At 38.1% G+C, this 23,554-nt stretch overlaps 1 protein-coding gene and 1 long non-coding RNA gene across 6 annotated transcripts in view; both read left to right on the top strand.

The window, feature by feature from the left end:
- The first annotated feature begins 606 nt into the window (after positions 1–606).
- On the top strand, positions 607–3,769 carry LOC307163472. Its single transcript, XR_013822086.1, has 3 exons — positions 607–786; positions 1,663–1,760; positions 3,700–3,769. It is a non-coding gene; the product is annotated as an uncharacterized lncRNA (long non-coding RNA).
- Positions 3,770–4,672: 903 nt separating this feature from the next.
- The window catches only part of khdrbs3 (KH domain containing, RNA binding, signal transduction associated 3), a 144,288-nt gene continuing 125,406 nt past the window's right edge, over positions 4,673–23,554 (top strand). For 3 of the 5 annotated variants that reach the window (XR_013822024.1, XR_013822025.1, XM_079879055.1), the window contains exon 1: positions 4,677–5,301. Coding sequence is in view for 3 of the 5 variants with exons in the window: in XM_079879055.1 (XP_079735181.1) it covers positions 5,211–5,301 (91 nt within the window). In the remaining 2 variants the exon portion in view is untranslated. Of the gene's footprint in view, positions 5,302–23,554 lie in introns of all 5 variants that reach the window. The other 2 variants (XM_079879056.1, XM_079879054.1) reach the window with 2 other exon arrangements.

The raw sequence follows: 23,554 nt of genomic DNA on the forward strand, positions 1-23,554 counted from the left end.
AGATAGTTAGTAGAATGTCTAAAGTGGACCATCGAAACGTGTTACCACTTCTTGGGAAATAATCATCAATAAATAGTCAAATAATCATATCTCAATGTGTTCGCTTTTGGGATCGTTTCTCTTTCAGAAAATGTTCAAATCTATTCAAAATATCTCTCATTTTCCTCACAGAAAATAATAGCATAAATATCTATAGGCTAGGCCATATGGAAACCGGACCACAGAAAACATTTTAACCTTTTTTTTTTTGAAGGTTATTCTTCATTAACAGTACAATGAATTCAGAATTCAAACTGTCAGAAGTCAACATTCACACTTATAATCAACACTATAGTTTATATTTTTCTGTCATGACTGACACGTCCTCAAAAACGTTTTTGTTGTTGTTGTTGTTGTTGTTGTTGTGGCTTTTATGGCTAAAAGGCAGCGTAGATAACAAACAGTTACCCAGTGTGGTTACAATTTGGTTTAATCTGAGCTTTAAATGAGCTTGACTCACCTGGTCATTCCAAAACAAGCGGAACTGGCCTACTTGTTATGGCCACACGGAGCCAGTGTTGCCACTTCAAATTCAGGCGCGCGCTTCTCTCATCAGATCTCGCGCCTTTTTCCTGCGCTCTACAAGACGTGCGCGTTTTATATTTTAACGAGCGTTGTGTGATTTCTTCTCGAGGGCGGCAAGATATTAGTGAAAGTCACGCAGGCTATAAGATCCTCCCAGTGACAGACGTGAAACTTTCAAATGAACCGCTAAATACCCATATGTCAGCACTCTTCATTCCTGAGGTGAGACGGAAGGTTGTCATGAGAGGAATTCATTTAGTCGTTAAGGCATGTGATGTGTAGGCTATAATAACTGTTTTTCTTCATTAAATGTGTATATGTATTTAAACTTAACATCATTACTAAAAATATAGGCTTATGTGAGAAAGCTGAAATGACCACACATGGGTTTCAAATTGTGACTTTCTTCCATAGTCTTACTTTTTACCTCAGAACACAGCTACACATTCATACTCTAATGGTTTTATAGTGAAAACAAATGCCTGCAGATGTTTAGCTTCTTGTGAGGACAAAAAGAATCACAACTCCCAAAAGCTGTCAGTCATTTCCCCTTGGCCGTGTAATTAACGTGGTATTTATGAGACAAATATTAAATGGAGAGTCTCCCGGCAGCGCTGTCAAGCAGGTAACCTCCCTTCGCTATGATTAAAACCACTCTCTGTCACAATAACGACCACTGGGACGCAATTGTTTGGCTGCGCGTCGAGAAACAACCAGCGTATTGTAACCAACAAAACCACTCAGCAAAGTTTATTTATCATTTTATGGTGTGATACATTGCAATTAGGAGCAGGATGCTAAGACAAGAGCCCATTAATGGAGCAGATTTATCTTGTGCCGAAACGTTGGAGAAGAACAGCACCAGATGGCAACCATATCTATAAATAAATCATGTTTCAGAGAAGGAGATTAGTGCTTTTGGGCTTGTTTTTAATGGTCTCTTTCAGAGATTAAAACATTGACTCGTAAGCTTTGCAATAACCTTTTTTTCTTTCAGAGGCATACATGTGTAAACAGGTACCATAATTCAAGATTGCCATGATCATGCTGGGTTGCAATCTTTAAATTCTTACATGTTCCTGTTTTTCTCTCTTAAAGGTGCAGGCAGATTATACTTTCGTTCCAATGCATGTGAGCACTAGACCAGAAACACAAGCGCAAGTGAAGAAGTTTTGTCTTTGAAAGCAGTCCAAAGTGTAAGTCTTGTAAACTCTGACTAGTTTATTTGACCAGTACGGGATGTACATAAATATCACAGATTGACCTCCTGGCTGTCATATTTAAAAGCTTCATGGTTTGTAGTGTTATGGCCTTCAAAGTGATTTTGTAAAACTTTGATTGCAGCCTAAGGCTTATTTAAGGTAAGGATGGATAGTCCTAACCTTCATGCATCCCTGAATTTGCATAGTGTATACAATAGCAGCTAACTGTCTCCTATCTCTAACTTTAGCTGTTCTCAGAGCTAACCTCTGCATATACTCAACCCACTGGTACCTATAAATAAACATTTCATCGATTGCTTGAAGCTTCCCGTCCACACAGTAAACATACAGAGCGTCACCTCAAAGTTTGATGTGGATGAACATAAAAGTGCTGATATACATAGAATTTTTTTTTCTTCCGGTTTCAGAACCATGGATCAGGGTTTGCGAAGATAGAGTGGGTTTTGCTCATCAGAACTCTGACATTCTGAGTTATGCAACTTGTTTCCGCTGCCTACAGTCCAATACGCCCACCTAAGCCTCCACCTTTTTATTTTTCAATTTCTGACAACTGAAGAGTTGAGAACTACCCCTGACTGGTATAATGAGACAGCCCACTTCACTACTGGACGATTTTGTCTCATTTGGCTCTTCAGCCTCTCGTTTGGGGGGTGTCTGTTGACAAACGTGTACTGTATATAAATCATCACAGATGGTAACAGAAAATAGCCTTAAACAAAACTGTGACCTGAATTCTCTTCCGTGGGTTTCCTTTGTTGACTCTTGAGTTTGGTCATTAGCAGTGAGGTGAAAGAACCTGCTGAGAGTGAGAGCCATTAACGCAAGATGAGATCGGATTAATCACACATAAGGCGCAAGAACACCGGACACTTTCATCTGCATAAGAAGTCTAGCGGAGACCTGGCCCAAACATCATATGCCCAGTGAATTGTGATTCCGTCTTTTAGAAATGAAAGTGAGGTGTATTTAGTTTCTCTAGATAGATAGATGGATAGATAAAATGTGCTTAATCTAATGTGATCTAATGCAATGCAAATCAGTCAAGACAGCATAACATTACTGCATTACTTTAGATGTAAGGTCCAGATGTGCCGTAATGCATTTCTCCAAAAATATTCTGGATTGCTGATGGGATGAGATGCAGGATTTGAAAAAAGGTATGAAACATTTCTCCTACTTAATTTAGTGTGGATTTTTGATTGACTGTGTATGCGATGCTCCGACAGTGACCTTTAACCCCTTTACCCACTCTTCTCCTCCAAACAGGAAAAAAGTGTCTCTGAGAGCCTGAGCGCTTTTGCCAAAATAATAATTTTTTCAATGACTGGATCCGAGAGACAATGAAAGGATCAAACATGAACTACCACATACATGGTGCTAGCAAACACAATAACTCAATAAGCGGGCCGATAGCTCCCCTGTGAAATACTGGCAGCATCTCTTTCCTGTGTTCAGTAGTATTACACATGCATGACCTCATCAGTAAGATCTGAGCTGGTATTTTACAGATACATGACTCACTCTTGAGTTAAGTTTAGCCTTCCCCAGGCTATCTGTAGAAATTGGGCTTTACAGTAAAACAGCTCACATTCCTATTTTTGACAGTTTAGCTGTTCATTTGAAAAATCTTAATTTGGCCATGTCTCTTGCAGCTACTGACCATTCATGTGTCATGTCCCTCATGGCATCACACATCAGTTTTGACTGGCATCTAATGCTGTTGCATATTGACATGGAGGCAGAGTAACTAAGCCTGCAGCCATGAGACCACTTTGACCTTTCTTTTGGTATGAATGTTGTGGGTTACACAGATGTATGGGTTTTTCTGAATAATATGCATTTTGTTATATTTTATATGGTGTATATATGTTGCCTTTTGGCTCATGAGTTCTCTCTGTCTGTTTATCTGCAGGGACGGATACGCAAATCCTGTTTTGCACTTGTAGTTCCAGAGTAAATTCTGCCTTGAACAGCTCTGATAAGCTCTTTTCTGAACTGTCTCACAATTTTAAGAGCTTAGGGTAAGTAAAAAACATTAGCAACTCATGATACACATCATGTTAAAATCTGCCAAATCGGCCCAAGGTCTTTTATACAGGTCTCTTCCCACCACATTGCAAAGATCACCACTTATTCAGAACGGGTTATATTAATAATTTTATTTTTTTAAATCAATTTTATTCAGAACCGATTACATTTAAAAGATTATAGAATGATTTAAGGATGTTCAATTACTTCAGAACACTGTGCTAAAATGACTCTTGTGGGTCAGTTATTTTAGTGAAGCAAACCCATACAGTGCTACATACAGTGCTAGAGTCCAATTTCCTGAATCCATCACTGATGAGCCGGTTCTTTTTAGTGAATAACACAGCATGGCCATCTATTGTACAAATTCTGAACATGACACGAAAGAATAGTGATTTTTAGTCCATTGAAATAACTTGGAGTTGACTCGCTAACTGAACCATTAATAGTTATTTGTTTCGTAATCTCCAAACCAAGAACTTATGTTGTTAACCGTGAAGCTATTGCATCTTGTCGTGTTGACTGTGATTATCATATAGAAACGTGTGGTTAAAGATTGTATGGACACATTAGGGTTTAGTTGTAATCGCTTGAAGGCTTTTCTATAAAATAAATCAAATATTCATTTGAGAAATTTTATAGGCTACCGAAGAAGACCGATCATTAATTTGTGTTTACCTCTCAAATGGTTATATATAGCCTAATGTAAACACACCTTTTGGAAAAATTCTGTTAAATGGCTATTTACTGGCAACGGACTACTGGGGAGATTAAATGCAACAACAACTTTTTTTCTCTCTCTCAAATATTTCCAAACAAATAGTTACTGGAACCGTTAAGTCCTCGGAATGTTAAGATGATTATTACAGTATGATCCATCCAAAATCACAAACGTCAGATTCCTTTCGATTCCCATCTCTCAACACATTTCGCAAGAAACTGCAGCACCTCGGACAATTCCTCATCCGCCCCGCCCTCACGGAATGATTGACATCTGGCTATCCGATATCTCACGAGCGGCACCAGCTACATCCAATCAACGGAAGATCTGGGACTTGCAGTCGTTGCCCGTGGATACAACAGGGGGAGCTTCAAAGCGCTTGTTTACAGTTGCGAGCGGCAGTCTGACTGGACGGTGGCATCGGCATATTCCTGCAGATGGGCTAAAGACGAACCATCTGGGAAGCGCATGGACAGTTATCTTCAGCACAACTAAAGAAAAAAAGCCAACTCCAGGTTATGTTGCAGATGCTTACCGACAGCTAATAGAATCACTGGGTTCTTTTCCTTGTACGACTGGTGCGCATTTTGCCTGGGTTGCTTTAGGACAACAGCAGGATCTAACATTCTCTTACAACTGACAAGCTTTTTGTCGGACCAAACTCACTGGGCAAGATGGATAACGAAAAGTACTTGCCAGAACTGATGGCGGAGAAGGATTCTCTGGACCCGTCCTTCCAGCACTCATTGCGTCTTCTTGATCAAGGTAAGTCCCGCTGTCTCCTGTCAAACTATTCGTGTCACCGCTCTTAAATTCCTCTACGCGATGTTCTGTGCGTTTTGCGCGATCACTGGTTGAAATCTACTAAGGAGATGATGATTATGATGAACCGTTTAATTGGTTGTCCTACTCGCTTATTGTAACATATTCAAACATATATAAATATATGCATTTGTACATTGTGGCAAGCCGTTTTAACACGAACTCATTTTAATTTATTTTAATTAATAGCGGCTTTTTTCGGTTTTACTATCAATTCCTTAGGCACTAGTTATTCCTGTAGTGGCTATCTGTTGAATTTGTTGTTGTTGAAACACTACTTTTCCATTGCATACTAATACTTGTTCCTTTGTTTTAGTCACAAATAGTGACAAACAACTAGCTCATTTGTTGGTGGTAACAAATAGCATTTTTCTCCAAATATTTGCTATAGCCTAGTACTAATCTCATAGAAACTAATACCCTTTAGGTACTAGTGTGTGTTCACATTGTTACTATAATAATATATTTAATTTTCCTTTACTTTTTTAAATTTATTTATTAAAATTGAACTGCAAAGTATCTGTTCTGACTAACAGATATGTGACGAGTGAAATAAAATGTAACTAGAAATGTTACTAGTGACAATTGGGTTAGAGTCTCTTTCGATATGCTAATGAGTAAATGTAAGTGAGTATGCAGTAACCTAAAGAGGCAGCATAAACATACTGGTTTTATTTTTTTCATATGTGTATTTTTCTGTTCTCTGTAAAGAATTAAGCATGTTCATTCCTCAAGAGCATGAGCTCATTTGCGCTTCCCTCAAGGAAGCAGAGCAGATTTGAGTCTAGACTCTAGAGAGAGAGAGAGACTCATTAATTAATCCGTTTTAAGAGCACTGCACAGAACCAATATTATTGATAACGAATGTAGCAGGTGCAGTTATTCACATCTCTGGATTGGATGCAAGACTTTTGGGGCTCTCAGGCAAACAAGCACTGAATGGAAAGTGTGTTTAAGCACCAGAGAGTTCCATCCAGAAATTTGTGTTTTAGAGTTTTGTTCTGGCCTTTGCATTCAAATGCAAAGACATAAACATCCATCCGTTCTACTTATTTTTATGAGCAGCTTAAAGAAAATGTTGAAGGGATGGTTTGCCAGTTGGTGGGAACATTCATAATTCAAACAAAGACTCGCATGACTGTGAACATGTTCAGAATGTTGCTGTTGCATGAAGTCTGGCAATAGGCAGAATGTCATTGTTTTATTCCTATACCTTTCTTTATCCTACCAGTTAAAAAAGTTTGGCATGCCATTGTGTGCTCCCTTGCAATGTACATAGCTGTCATAGATTGCGCGCTCCATCTCTTTCTCTCATCCGAATGCTCTCTGTTGCACAAGTAATATGTCAAAGTTATTTACTCATGAAAAAATTTGATGCTGTTGCTTGAGATGTGTTCCTCGTCGTGCAATCCAGTGAAAAATTCCACTCGATTCACCGGGCAGAATCTGCCGTAGTGTCTCCAACTAAAACCATAGAGCTTTAAATCTGGTGAACCAGTGCGTAAGAGAGTCCGTTTGCAGCTTTAGGCATGATGCAGCCATTCTTCAATTAAAGCTGCACTTAAGCAATAGAATGTGTTCCCTGGCTGTTACTCTTGGTTGCACTTTGCCCAAGGGGGTGACTGAAGGTTTAGGAGCTCTAACACTGATAATAAGCTGCAGAATCAGCATAATGTGAAACATGTTCTTTCTGTGCAACTGTTCATACATAAATGGGGTCAATATTTACTCACCTCCATGTTGTTCCAAACCTGCATGGTATTTTTTAAACCAGAAATATAGACGTTTTTATTTGATTTGTATGCTGTTTTATTCTTTACAACATTGAATAGTGAACACGTCAAGCGCCAAAAAACACAAAACAGCAACAATAAATAAATAGATAACTATAACTCATCCGGAAAAAAATATTTTGTAACTGGGTGGTAAATTTTGGGTGAACAATTTCTTTAAGAGGGTTGGGAATAGTGTAAAATCAAATTAAAAATGTCATAAAGTAAAGAGAGTACAAAGTTTCACTTTTTCATAAATGTAGTGATGCTTTTTGTTGATTTTTCCTGTATTCAATATCCCAAAAATATCTCTAGAGTCATTCCAGTCTAGCTTTGCAGCTCAAAGCTTCCCAATGCAGATGTCATTAGACATCAAATGTGTCTCATTTCTCAGCAAAAACGGTGTGGTCTCTCTATCTCTTTCTCAAAGCCACATCAAGATGCCAGGGTGGAAGATATTCAGATGAGTCCTGTCGACAGTAACTGAGATTTCTGCAGAGACCGCTAGGGTTTGCCGTGAGAAGGACGGTGCTGCTGTCAGAGCGAAGAACCGGGGGTATGACCAGCGTAGCGGATAACATTTTTCACACTTTCACACTCAGCACTTTTCTTACTTATCATTCCATCTTGCTTCCTTTCACTTTAAATTGCAAGGCCTTTTAGCAGGATATTTTGAAGTGAGAGGCATGATGACAGAAGGACAGAGTTTTAACCTCTTTTCAGTTCTTGGACAGTTTCGCTTACAGAAATTAAAACGAGAGAGGGAGCGAGAGAGAAATTGAGCAAGCCAGAAAGAAAGAGACTGCTTCATAAGTGTATTTGCTCGTTTATTAAGAAAGATGCAATTTGCAAGTAATTAGCTAACATCTCTCAATGTTTTATTGGCAGAAATCAGCATAGGCGTCCTGGGGTTTGGAGATGTTTGCGTGGCTGCCAAATCTTGAGAAAAACTTGCGCTCTTATCTCCAGTATACTACAGATGGCTCATGATGTCATGTCGAGTAGCTCTCATCTTAGAATCCTTAACTAAATTATGTAATTGGCAGGAGAAGAGGAACACAAAGAGAAGCAACTTACAAATACACATTTGCACATGCATTTACATTGTTTGCAATGCTACACAGGCCTCTAAACAATTCTTAACTGGCTGGAAACAGATGCAGTGGGAGTTTTATTAAACCAGCACACACCAACAGTCATTACATTAAAGCATTTGGCAGACACTTTTATCCAAAGCAACTTACATTGCATTTCAAGGTCCACATTTACATTCTTATCAGTTCTTGCTTTCCCTGGGAATCGAACCCATGACCTTGGCGTTGCAAGTGCCAACGCTCTACTGTTTGAGCTACAGGTAGGCTAAACTCCAAATCCCACACAGTCTTTTTACTTAATTGCTTTAGAAAGGCCTTTCTTAAGAGAATGTGAGGCGCTAATTAGGTATTTAGTGTAATTACACGCCATTAAATTAACAACGGATCCATAATTGGGTCTTAGAAAAGTACAATTTAATGTACCAGTAACGACTTAGACCACATACCTGTGCTTACATTTAGTAGCAATGTGTAAGTGTGCTTGAATTTAGTAAGCATATGCATTTCTGAAGATGGTTGTGTATGTACAGTACTGCAAGTCTGGGTGTCACTTGATATACATCATGATTAAATGCATAGTAAGTTATGCCAAATTTATGTATTGCAAATGACATCACCAAATGCATGAGGAAGATTCAATGTTGCACGCTTTCGTCGCTTTTGTACTCTACAGTACTTGAGTACGACACTTTCTAGAGGCAGTTTAAAAAAGGTTAGTTTTTAGAGCTTCCACATTAGAAAACTTGTTTCTACATTATTGAACTCAAAATATTGATGCAACGATTGATGCAATTTTGTGAGAAAAACAGTCAGCGGTAATTTTGCATGGCCAGATGTTTAGCTTTGCCACATTTTTAGCTGTGCTTTACAGCGGTCAATATTTAGCTGGCTAGCATAAATGAACTTCTGCTGGTTTATTCGGCAAGCATATAAATTTAAAGTATTTCATTATATTATAGTAGATGTTTTAGCAGTGCCAGATTATATGTGGTGGTCTCAGTGTACCAGCTGAAATCATTGGCAATGCCAATGGATCACTTTCTCCAGATATTATAGACCATCTTGGTTTTGCCATGTTTATATCATATCCAAACCACCATTTACCCAGAGGAAGGAGAAGAGAGTGAGTGATGAGAAAAAGAGGAAATCCTTTAGCTCATGCATGCTGCATCCCTGGTTGAAGAATAAACAAATGCTTGTGCAAAATCCCCAAAACTCCCAAAGCACAGCATGTGCTTTGTAAGATGGTCTATGAGATACATTTAAGATTCAGGAAGGGACATTGATTCTTGCTATGATAGAGAGATCTGTAAAAAATTAGTTTTTTTCTCTCTCTTTGCCCTCTGGTCTGTGGCTATATGCCGACTTACAAAACCACCCACGAGCAAACAGAAACAGAGCCTGGCATTGCATCAAATGCCTTGTGAACGGAGATAAATAGAGACAGTTAGAGAGATAAATTGCAAGTAGAATGGCACTTGATTGAGATAATCATCACTGTCTCTCAGACGCCCTGGGCAGCATTAATATCTTATCATGTGTGTACGTGGATAGCTGTCGATGTGAGTTTCTGACCTGAGATCAGATCGGTTTTTGCTAATATCACAGTACTGGAGAGAATAGGATTAGGATAACTGATCTAGGATCAGTTCTCATGAGTATAGATGCTCACAGGCAGAGTGAACAGATCTTTGCAAGCTGTTTTTATTCTCTTTTCTATTATTCTAAATGAGTGACCTTATGTCATTACATTTAAAAAAAAAAAAAAATGAATGACAACATAACTTCAATATGGACGATGCATCAAGTATCTCTTGAATATGTAACTGCTCTCTTTTATTGCAGTGAACAGATGTGCTGCTATCTTGAAATTAATGTTTTTTTAGATTGGGAGTGATTTTTATATTTTAAGTAAAAAAAAAAATCTGTGATTTATTGCATTTGCATGCATCAGAGGGATACAGCAATAGTGTTTGCACTACAAATGAATGTAAACCAAATGCAACAGGACAGTATATGCTTTAGTGTTTTCTGTGTATGACTCAGTTTTTTTAATTATTCATATCCTTGTAACGAATTGCCTGAAGTTGGCATTAAAAATATCTTCTTTTTTTTTGTTCTGCTTTTGCTCTGTCACTTCTTGATCCTGTTTAGGCAGCTAATGACTAGTTATTATTGCAGGATGTCTTTTACCGAGAGGATTTTAGACACGCAGCAATGCACTTGCTTTTCCTCTGTGTGAAGTGAGAACTGTTTCCTGAGAGACTTGAATTGTTCATCATAAAATCTAATGACTGCTCGTTAACTGCAGTCAACACATATTGATTTTACCCTTAACATCTGATTAAGGTTCCAAGTTATGTCAAAGAAATGACTAGCCAGTGTAATTTACTGGTTTATGTTCTCCACATTATGCTGGGTGATCATCTCCAAGGGAAGAATAATATTTAAAGGTGAAGTATGTCATTTCTTGCACCATTAGCAGCCCCAAACAGGTTTACACAAATAAGGACAAGCTTGTTTTCCTTTACTTAGTCCCACCCATAAACTCATGGCGTTGGTTGAGCCGATGTTACTATTTCCTCAAACAAACAGATTGCAGGTGCTGCTAGTTGCGCGGAAATGGCGGGGTTTCACCTTTAACGATCAAATAAATCAATTTGAGTATCATGAATCACGTTTACAGGACTTTTATGAGAGGGAGTAGTCCGTGCGTGTCAGATGTGACATTGTTTTCAGAATCTATTTTTACGTTCGTATTTACTAAAATGCAATAGATGTTTGTGCGTCACCTCGGATTACTCCTTCCCGGTCTCAAGCCGCAGTCGTTTCGCGGCTCGTCTACAGGTATAATCATCTCCAGCGGCCCTTGTGTGATGGGATGGGTGATTTTAAAGCATTCTCATCCCCCATAAAACGCAGCGATGTGGAAAACGTGCCACGCTTCTCATTTTCTGTTTGACGGTACAGAAAAAAACGGCGGTTTTGTGTCTGCGTTTGTCAGTCTCAGCAGTTTCTGTGTGGGGGGCTTTCTCAGGTCAGCTCGAAAAACAAATGAGCCTGGATTCTCAGACGCCGAGCTCTGATTCGACACGACGGGTCAGGGATAATGAGCCGGAGCGTGTAGCTGTGAAATACTGTCTCTGTGAGTTTGAGGAGGAGAAGCACTCTGTTCCCCCTCCCTTCCTCTCCAACTTGCCCTTGAGAACTGGAAATCTGTAACGTGATATGTAGCGGTCTTACCGAACAACCTGTGGTGACCAATAAACCCCCTCGACTGCAATATTTCCATAGGCTGCTGAGGGAGAAACTGAGTCTTTGTACAATTCACCCAAAAATGAAAATCTTGTCTTCATTTACAAACTTTCATGTAGTTTGAAACTTGTATAAGTTTCTTTCATCTTTCAAAATGTATTTTGAAGATTCGTCAAAGTTGTTTTCCAAGCCAACCACTTATTTTGGCTATATACATCAATGTACAAAAGTTGTCAGTAAGATTTTTTAGGGCAGTAAAGACCGTTGTATGTTACAAACAGGGGTGTAACGATACCCTCATGTGACAATTCGATACATATCACGATACTGAACTCACAATACGATATTATAGCGATACTCCAATGGTAAAAGGTTAACAAAAAATGTACTGTTGATTAAAATGGTAAATTTGGTATTACATGGGGTGTGTAAATGAATAGGCTTGGACTTGGTGTTGATATCCCAATGCACAGGACAATGGTGACACCAGAATAAAAATATTCATGATTCTGAAGCTGAAAATACAGAATTATTTTAGACGAATATGCTTGCACTCTATCACTGACTAGATAAATTTAAAATAATGTAGGCCACTTTTTACTGGTAACATAAGACATTTGGCATTATCAGGGCTCACAAATATTCCCCAATTGCATTATTATACATTATATTCAACATTATTTATAGTAGTTTAATGTACTGACACTAAAACTTTTTAAACTGAAAATTTTATTTAACTATCCACGATACATATTGTCACTATCCACGATACATATTGTCACTATCCACGATACATATTGTTGCATTTTTGTATTGCAATAAATTGCAACACGATATATTGTTACATATAAATATTTACATTTCAAATAAATTACTTTCTATTAATCAGAGAATCCTCAAAAAACAAAAAATCACAGTTTCCTTAAAAACATGAAGCAGTATTCAACATTGATGATAAGAAATTATTCTTGAGCAGGAAATTGGCATAATAGAATGATTTCTGAAGAATCATGTGACACTGAAAACTGGAGTAATGATGCTGAAAATTCAGCTTTGCTTTCACAGAATAAATTATATTTTAAAATATATTTAAATATAAAATCCGTACTGGCCCCAATTGTTTTGTAGTAGAAGTATATCAGCATAATCGGTTTTTATTTTATTACATTTGATTTATTTAAAATTTAAGTCATAACTCAAAATTCATTAAAACGCTTTATTTCTCAAATTTCACATGCACAAGAGGAATTTAGCATGTCAGTGTCAATTCTAAAACATGAAAAACAGTGACATTTGGTGATTTTGTACTTTCAGCTCTAATTTTACCACGTTTAAATCCATTCTGCATATTTAACCAGTCTGTAGATTCCGTCTGGGTTGACTTACTGCTTCAGAAGTCTTAATTCTGTCAAGTGATGATTCAATTGTCATTTTTTTGGTGACTGTTCCTTTAAATCACACACGCTCGCTTTGTCTTAGGATGAACATGACATGGGTTCGACACAGCTAAACGATCCCAATCTGTGCTCAGGAGTGTTCGGTACTTACATTAGGGAGCTCGCGGTGAGGCTGTCTGGCAAACCTTCAACCCGCGGCACTCTAATGTTAATCTAGGCCACCAATCCACCCCTGTGGTGCTCCCCTCCTCATTTATACAGTATTAATCTTTTACTGCTGCAGGATGTTAATGCATCGCTCAGAAGAGCAAGGGACAGTACAACAGCAGCCCTGGATAACAGAGGATTAGAGAGACACTGAGTGAGAGAGAGAGAGAGAGAGACTCCGTTAATCAGTATGTCTTTGTGCTCCGGGCTACAGTTTGAATAAGGCCGCACTTCTCCGTAGGGGCAAAGTTATTTATGAAGGACTGCCACCAAATTAAATTTCAAAAGGCAGGGAGAAGGCAATAGGAGAACGAAATACAGGATGAAATTGTAATTGTAATGGGTGAAAGAAATAGGAGGAGGGAAAACAAGCAGGAAAGATAGGAAACAAATAAAGCTAGAATGAAAGTAAGATGAGAAATAGAAAATGATATTCTTGGTGCTTGTGATTGCTGTGTGACTGAAGATGGCTCTCGGAGACAGACAATGTGGCGGAGACTCTTCAGAGGGAGGATAGCTGGCAATGGGTCCAGATTCGTCGGACTCGCTGGGTATCACCGGAAGGCGGGACACGCTTGAGTGTGATTTCAGAGAGTTCTGTGATCTTCACACATCCAAAGGTGTTTTTGTCTCTTTTCACAACGCAGGGTGTTTCTCAAATGCAGATGCTTCCACTAGGAAGCTAAAATCTCCCGACAGTACTCACAGTATGAGTGTGATTTGTTAGTGTATTTGTGTGTTGACGTAAATAGTGTGTGCGTTACATTGACACTGTGGCTGACGTTGATTCCTGTTAATACTTTTTTTGTGTAGCATCTTTATTCTGAAGCAGAACAACAGAAGGAAGATCTTGAACCACGTCTGAAAGTTTGAGTTGTGATCAAAAATGCATTGAATGTGAAAGGAATAGTTCACCTTTAAAATGTTTGTTTGAGTTGAGTTTGAATCTGGATCACAACAATTGGCAAATTGCCATTTCCTTTCTCTTGTTTCCCATTATTTCCTGTCCTCCCTCCACTGTAGCTATTAATAAAAGTGGCAAAAGGGATCAAAGAATAGATTTGCTGTATTTTTCTCTCTCACTTGTGTTGACATATTCATTTTTTTATAATCATAGTTTACTTTAGGTAAAGAAAGTCTGTTCCGCCACAATATGCTATGCATAACTATACAACAGTTAATTTCATGTCTACAATATGCAGTCCAACAGCACTGGAACTTTTACTGTTTATCACTTTTTAGTGTTTATTCCAGACGTCAGTCTGTGTATTAGTGGTGGAGTTCAGTGACTCTGTAGGTTATATTGTTACACTAGTAGGTGACTGTCTTTAGTGAGTCATTGAATCATTCAAAATTATTTGTTTAAATGCTGATTCATTCAAGAACGAAACTAGTGTCTTTAAATAAGACATTGATTCATTCAATCAATCAATCAATCAATCAATCAATCAATCAACCAACCGATTTGTTCAAATGAACTTTATTCAGGGATGAATCATCACTAATGCAACCACACAAATATATTTAAGCCATCTTTAGGCTATATAGCAAAAATGTGAAAATCAGTTGCATTAAAGGTCCCGTTTTTCGTGTGTTTTTGAAGCTTTGATTGTGTTTACAGTGTGCAATATAACATGTGTTCATGTTTCGCGTGTAAAAAAACAGTATTTTTCACACAATTTACTTATCTGTATACCGCTGTTTTCACTGTCCTAAAAACGGGCTGATAACTTCCTTGTTCTATGAAGTCCCTCCTTCAGAAATACGTAACGAGTTCTGATTGTGCCAGCGGTTCCTGTGTTGTGATTCGACAGCAGCTTAGCGCACGTTGCCCGGAAAGGTCACGCCTCTTACCATAACGTGGAGATGCATGCGCTCAGGGAAGGCCAAACAAAGGTGATTGGACTCTGGGATGAAAATAACAGCGTCTCGACAACATGGCGACAAACACACTCTACAAACGCAACTCTTCCTCTTCTCCGTGGGAGCGCAACAAGACCACGCCCCCTTTTTTTTGTGTATTCCTGTGGGCGGAGGTTAGTCAAAAAACTGTTCTATTGACGTCATTAAAGCAGGAAGTAGAGGGATGTAGTCCAAACTGGCCGTTCGCTGTAGGCTTTGAAAGGGGACTTCTGTTAAATAAAATATCTCGCTTGGCATTGAACTTTGAGCTTTATAATTTTACAGGTATTATTTATGCTTTAACAGCAACATTACACACTAACTAAAGTTTGAAAAATGGGATCACGAAGAACAGGACCTTTAAAGATGATTCATCCCTGAATATAGATAATGATTATTCATGATATTCCTTTTGAATTTAAAATTAATTTGAACTAAAAGTGATAAAGTACAGTATTATATATATATAACATTTTTTTAAGCACAAATCTAACAAAAATTAAAGTTTGGATTTAATACAAAAAGAACAAACATTGATTTATAACTTATTCAAGATATATTCTTTGAAGTCAAGTAGATTGACTTTTTAAAAAATGTTTTATGTTTATGTACAAAATATTTTTACTGCTAAACAAGACAAATACTGACAAAAACCATTTTATCTTTTGTAAGTGATAGTGCTATTATGATTTTCTGCTCAAGGAATCTAATATATTTTAATAATGAACTGTTTTTAAACTTGTGTGTTTCTAATCAGATGAAGAAAGAGCATGTGAGGATGAGATAACGCTTGTAGTGGTCAAGCAAGGGCCTTGAAAAGTCAAACCTCTCTCTCTGTCTGTTTCCTACGCTACTCTCAGCACATTACCGAATAACTTCTCTTTCTACAAAAGCCTGAAAATCCACTTAAGTTTCATTTACTGATATCCTGTTTCTTCGCCTCTGTGCTATTAAAGATTTATGCCCCTCCATAACCCGGCGAGATCCTCACTTTTCCCCATTATACCCTATAACGGTGTGTGTGTGATGTCGTTCCTCTTGTGGATGAGAGTCTAAAAGCTCTGCAAGAGAAGCTTTATGCTGTTATTTATTTATTTTTTATTTTTTATACAGGCTTGCAAAGAGAAGAGAAGCTTCCTCTGTCAATTTCAAATGGCTCCTGGTGGTCTGGTTTGCTCTGCTGTAAAAACATGATTACAGGGCATTTTTCCTCTTTATAACATGGTCGATAAAATCCAAAATAATTATTGCAACAATTATACACTTGAATTGTTGGGCTTGGTGCTGATACAACACTGTTGAATGCTAATGAATCATGGGTAATCCGGATACAGACCATCTTGTGTGTATGCATTTTCTCACAGTCTTTAACGGGGGCCATTGTCCACATATAATGCTTTTTTGCACCAAATTGTCTCATTTTAGTTTTTTGTGACCATTCTCCACCAGCTCTCTGACCCTGTATATTAAACAGGCTCTTTTTGATACTGTACCTTTAAGAGTTTTGTTTTTATGGATAACCTCTGTGTAATTCACACAGTTATTCATCAGTGTCTTAATGAGCTCATGGTTGTGATATCATAAATATAAAGAGTTCTTAATGAGTCAGTTTTGCACTTTAGTTTCCATGGTTTCAGTAGATCAGAAATTGTACATATTAGAGCAAAGGTGATTTCAATACAGCGTTTTTGCGACCTTGAAGGGCACTTCGGGAAAGGGATGCCATTTGCCATTGGCAACTTGTGTTCAAGTCTCAGCTCGAGGTTCAGGCTTATTTGTTCATTAATGACATCATCATTGACTAGTCGACGTCGACTCAACTTTAATCACTTAAGTCGGGGACATACTTAACGACTGTAAGGTCAATTATGAATGTAACTTGATACTCACGACTGATCATGCCCAAACACGGCGCGTCAGAGACAGTTGCATTCAGTCGGTGTTCACAGTCGGTGTTTAAAATCTGCTCCAGTCGTTTGAAACAGTCTGTAAGTGTGTTCAGTTCAATCTTAGAATGTTTCAGCTAGCCCCCAGCATTAAGTGTCGACTTAAAAATATCTGTTCAACCCCTAGTCTGAATACATAGTATTCAAAAAACAGTAGGCGAAAACTCCCCAGATGACCAAATACTTCTGCCGAGATTCTGAAGTGTGCATACGATGGACACTTTACTATGAGGCCACGGGGGAGGGTTTATGAATGGAAGTGAAGCGACTCTGGTAGGTCACGTGACAGTAACAACATGGCAGATGTAGTGTGTCCGAATTGTATTCATACTACCCATTCCTACTATATAGAGCAGGGACGGGGGAACGTTGGTCCAGGAGGGACGCTTTCCTGCAGAGTTTAGCTCCAACCCTGAAAAAACCCCACCTGATTGTAGCCTTAGTGATCCTGAAGACATTGATTAGCTGATTAGGGTTGGAACTTAACTCTGCGGGATAGCGCTCCAGGACCAACGTTGGTACCCCTGGTATAGAGAGGGGTGAGAGCTACTCCGACAGATTTCGGACACAGTGATTGTCTTTAATTGCTCTCATTGTCAAGTGCGTGTCAAACGGCTACATTATGACACACAAGTGCCCTGCTCCCTCCAATGTCCACATTTCAAGGGCTCTGCCCTTCGGATTGAGTAGGGCATAGGGATGCTCACTTCCGACTGGAATTTACACTATTTCTACATTGTACATCAGACTCTTATTTCAAAAGAGTAAGAGAAATCCTGTTCTTTTCCCCCATAATTGTGCATAATTCTTCTCAAGTACCACTTTTTTCAATGAGTAAGTTTGTATTGCAAATTCTTTTTTGTCATCTTTGTATTGTACACGATTGTATCGCATCTTTGAAATACACACAATTAAAAAAAAAAAAAAAAATGAATTTACTGATTTAGAATTTTTTTATTTTATTTAGAAGAATTTAATGAAAACTGCTCTTCATAATGTTTTTAACGCCGTTATACATATTAAGATGTTTCTAGAATGAAACGCCTCATTCATTCTGTTAATTCATGCTGGAATAGCTGCAAAATGTTAGAAAGTGGAGCAGGCTTTATGCTAATAGTTATGTGAGATTTATATAATGCTTCATTCTTTTTATTAAATTGACAGTGTGTCTTTTTTACCCACCCATTATTAGATTAATGTTAGATGTATAAGCCTGCAAAGAAACCTTTTCATTTCAATTCAGATTTCCACCATCAATATTGTTTTTAAGCAGCTTTACAGTGGATTGTGCCTCACAACCCCCCAGAGCGAGCTAAAGGCGACAGTGGTGAGTAAAAGGATCACAAATAAAGGTATGCAAGGACATGAAAGTAGTTGCAAGGAAGAGAACTTAGAAATAGATACCCCCCCCCCCCCCCCCCCCACACACACAATACTATGGACATTTGTTTCAATTTCTAGCTATCAAAAACTATGGCTGTCAATAGAATAAAATAATCATAATCAATCTTGTGATTACCAATTATTTTTTAGGAACCAGAATGAAACAGTAAAACAGTTTCTTGTCTTTACTTCTGAAATATTATTTTGAAAGCCTTTGGACTAAGGTATACATTTAGTGTCAATACCGAGGTAGCAGAGGCTTGTATATCATAGCGAATTTTTGCGATTGATCCAATCCTACTACTGTATTCTGCTGTACTCTTTGTCTGTAATACCACGTACAACTTGGCAGTGAAAGCTCACCAGTGTTTTTCGCAGTGGGAGAGACAGAGAGAAAGGTCTTTTATATCAGTTGACATAACCAGCAGACAGATGATCATTTTGTCTTAAAGGTCACAGAACATACTAAACAGCAGTTCCAGTATTATCAGAGCAGGCGATTGTATTTTATTCGTATTCGCCCACTGGGTCTTCAGCTGTATTTTATGGCGTGTATAGCTGTCTTCCATTTAGTGAGGTTGCTTCTATTTTACCGCCCTGCCTGACTCTCTAGGTTCATTTTCTCTTCCTTTCTCTCTCACCTTCTTTCTCTCTTTTTAATGAAAGTCTTCTTGTTCCTCATGCTGTTTACTATTGTTCTCCATTCAAGCCGTTTGAGTCCTGACCTGCTGTTGGACTTGGTTCTCGTTAAGGTTGGCACACGCATCGGGTCTTTTGGCTTGTTACATCTCTGACCCATGAGCAGGTTTGGTCGGTGTAGCTCATTAAATACAGCAGTACGCGCTCACCCCTCCTCTCCTCGTCGGTTTGCTTTCCTTGTCTGGAAACTTTTAACGGCAGGCAGTCTGTTCTTTTGCTCGCTCCTGCTTTTGTCTGAAAGGCCATTAGCTAAGATGTCTTGGTGGTGCTGAAGCCAGCGAGGGTTTTCAGACCAGTTGCTGAGTAAAGGGAAATTAGAACTACCTGAAAAAGTAGCAGACATGCAATTATACTCAATGTGTCTTAAAAAAATATATCAAAATATGCCAGTTGATCACCATGGTTTTTCTTTAGGCGATACCAGATATAATGCAGTCTTTTTCATATATAAATATATATATATATACCGTATTTTCCGGACTATAAGTCGCACTTTCTTTCATAGTTTGGCTGGTCCTGCGACTTATATTCAGGTGCGACTTATATATCAAAATTAATTCAGACTGAGATGAACCAAGAGAAAACATTACCGTCTACAGCCGCGAGAGGGCGCTCTAGTTGGCGGAGTTGTTCAGAAGCGACACCAAGGATGAAGAAAATTATGTGGAATGAGATCGCGGGAGCTTGTGAACTTGTTTACTGGTAACTTGCTTGTTATGGCGCTCGACTAAGGCGACTCGACTAGGCTCTGTTTGGTTTTCCACTGTGTAAAAGTTGTACCTGTACCTGATTCCAGTACTGGTAATGGAAAAGCGCCAATAGACTCGCTGGCTTATGTTAATTTAGCCTATTCAGCCTCCCAGGTATATGTTCTTTATGCTATTATGTAGCTGAATAACTGTTAATGTGTTGCGTTAACATACCGGACACCTATTCAGCTTGTTGTTCTGTCTGTGTGCTACTGTGTAGTTGAATAACTTGCCTTTCCAGATTAAATGTCTGTTCTTGGTCTTGGATTTTCTGGAAAAAAATTCTAAATAAATGCGACTTATAGTCCAGTGCGACTTATATATGTTTTTTTCCTCTTCATGACGCATTTTTTGACTGATGCGACTTATACTCCGGAGCGACTTATAGTCCGGAAAATACGGTATATATATATATATATATATATATATACACACACACATACACACTGATGAGCCAAAACCAATAAGACCAATTAATACCATTTGACCACCTGCCTAAAAGGCTGTTTAGCAGCAGATCCTTCAAGTATTGTAGTTTGCGAGGTAGAGCCACCGTGGATCAAATTTGTTGGTCCAGCAAATTGTTGTATCTGTTAATTTTATTTAATGGACCACCTGAGTGAACATGAACTAACGATGAACATTTGTATTTTTATGTTAACAAAAAAATAATAAATACTGCATTAGTAATTAATAATAATAATGAATGCATTAACTAATAAGTTAATAACTAATATGGGACCTTATTGTAAAGTGTTACTTCTTTTTAGCTTTATTTTTTAATTGCAGATTTAGTTTTAGTAATTGTTGTAATTCATCCTAAAATAATTTTTTCAACTTTTTTGTTTTACTTTTTATTTACGGTAACATTTATTTTATTTCAGCTTAATTTTAATTAATAAAACCGATTTTTAACAAGTTTTAGTTAACAACCGTCTCAAACTGTCATTTACTCAAGTTAGCTTAGCTTAGCGTCCTTTACACCCCTGCAGGGTTTGGACGACATCCTGTGTAATGCACCTCCATTGTACTCGGTCCATAGCCATTTACTCAAGTAAATGAAGACATCATAGCTGAAATGATCATTTCTTTATGACATTCGTTTATTGATAAGTTGTGTTTGCACCCAAGCTTTTCAAGCTGTGATTATAAAAGAACTGACGATTTCCATTGATTTCGGCTTGAAGTGTCGCATCTCTTTCTCTGGAGACATGATTATGATTATCCTGCAGACGCTGCAGTACATACACGCAGCCCAAAGCTCCTGTGAGAGCGATGTAAGTGAGAGCTTGCTGAGATAAGGGAGATAGATGCCATCCTGGTTATAGATCTGTGGTTTAGAGGTGTTGAGACACTGGTTCTAATTGCAGCTGAGGTGTGATTTTACTTCGCTGAGGTAGAGGAGAGAAGAGGATGTATTTGGACAGTAGAAAAACGATGTCACGTTATTGTACTAACACATCAAAATTGTTTCCTTGGAGCATTTCATTAGAGTAAATTCATGGTCCTTTCTTGTCTCACAACTTGCAAATATGAGATTTTTAGACAGATGTTTCAGCGTCTTGCTAGAATTAAAGTCTTCCTGCAGTCAATAATTTTATCCCTTAAAACTCATCTTTGATCACCAAAATTACATATTTAAACGTTTTTTTCCTGTGAAAAACATTTGTCATGCCTTAAAATAGCTTGAATGTAACTCTACACCCTTGCTTCATTTAGTATACGCAGATTTATGAATATGCAAATGATCCCTGCCTCCACTCACTCACACCAGCTCAGAGATTCACTCGGCCAACTTTACTTAAGTTATTGTAGTAAACGCTGCACAATGGTATCGCTCTTAACAATGTCAGACACATAACGATAATTAATATGATTAGCCTTTTGCTTGACTATGTTATCAAAGAGCTAATAATGTGTTGCTAATTTAGCATAAATCAGCATCTTCCACTTCAGTTGAGAAAGGCATATAGTTCATCATAACATAATTCACCCGCTATATTGCTAAATCTACCTGATTTTTCAAATCAACAGAAAAATATACAGGGATAACCTGGCTTCTCTTGAGACTCCCCTGCTTTGCAGCAGTTTGCAGCAGACATGCTAAAGCCCGCCCCCCTCGTGACGTGATTGGTTACACGGTAGTTTGTGCCATAAGAGCAGTGGCGGATCTAGAAAATTTTACATGGGGGGGCAAAGGGGTGGCAAGAGGTCTTGGCAGGGTGGCAGGGGTAGACGGTACATGGGAATCCATATATATGAATTGCTTTAACAAAACAAACACAAAAACACTTTTTAACTACAGTAGTTATTGTTTAATCATGCCCTTACACACTACAACGGTTTTTAATTCACAACAGGAATGGCTGGTTTCATTGCTGTGATATCTGAGAGGAATTGGATTTAATAGGACTGTATTGTGAGTTGTAACGTAATGTCGGTGTAACGGCACCCATCAGTAAAATTATGGATTATGGGGCGGTTCTAAGGGCATTGGATATTCGGTGCTTCAGCCCGAACTAAAATTGGGTATTTTTATTTAAAGGAATTAATTAATTATAAAAGCGATTTAAGGGAATAAAGAAAAAGAAAGTCTTGTTGTATTAGTGAAATAAATAAACTATTTGCAGCTTATTTTTTTATTTTTAATTATACATGCTCTCTAAATGAATCAAGGAAATTATAGCATATTTTCAATTCAAAAAGGCCAAATTTAATAAAAAAGAAAAAAAAAAGTTGAATAATTTGCATCACCGGATAGTGTCGGTAGTTGAACTTTTCTATTGTAAAACAGTCAAATATAAAAAATGTATCTACTTACATTTTACCAGGCGTTCGTTAACTTTTATCAAAAGACACTTACATTGCATTCAAGGTACACATTTTACATTTTGTCAGTTCTTGCTTTCCCTGGGAATCGAACCGATGATTTTGGCGATGCTAGCACCAACACTCTACTGTTTGAGCTACAGAAAAGTATTTTGATATTGATGAGCTAGACTGCTGAACTTTTAGTCTTCCTAACAAACAGAGCGTTGCGTAATGTAGTGCATCAGAGCAGCATCAATAATAATATCAAGTGAATCTCTTATTTCCATCTTAAGTTTATTTCCAATAATAATGACAGGTTGGAGTCAAACGCGAACGTGAACTCGGTGAGCTCGCGCAAAACACATCTTCAGCACAGCGACTCATTTAAACGCCTCTGATTGGCCGATGTGATCAACAGACATGTCTCTGATTGGCTACAATGCTCAACGCTGCAAAAGCACGTCAAAGTACCTTTATGCAAAGGGAAAAATATAAATAAAAATGTAATATGCACTGTTCATGATTAGGTAATCGCGGCCGCTGTAATCTTATTCACATTTGTTTTTCTGATTAATTGTTTTGCTCTATGAGAAAGACAATTTAACAAAATATTCGGGGCTTTACTAAAAACATTCGGGTCTTAAGCCCCCTTAGCCCAGCCCTAGCGCCGCCCCTCAATATTTTATATTTTTTATTAAGCTGTTCTTGTCTTTACTAAAATCAAAATAAGGCTAATCAAAGGGAAGAGTGCTCTTACAAATCACGAGGGAGCGATTTTTGACCGCTGATTTTGGCTAAAGTAATAGACTCGCTGTTTTTGCTGATGCTGAATCGTCTTTAGCATACAATACATTCATTACAAAACGTGTGTTTAAACTACACCTGGGGAAACTCACTTCACCTTCAGAGGCTCTGTCCGGGGCAGCTCAGTCTAGTCGAGTTGCAGGGCCACCGCACCGCAGCAGACTCGCTGTGTGTGAG

The sequence above is a fragment of the Squalius cephalus genome (genome assembly GCF_949319135.1).
Source record: "Squalius cephalus genome assembly, chromosome: 8".
In the NCBI taxonomy this organism is placed as follows: domain Eukaryota; kingdom Metazoa; phylum Chordata; class Actinopteri; order Cypriniformes; family Leuciscidae; genus Squalius; species Squalius cephalus.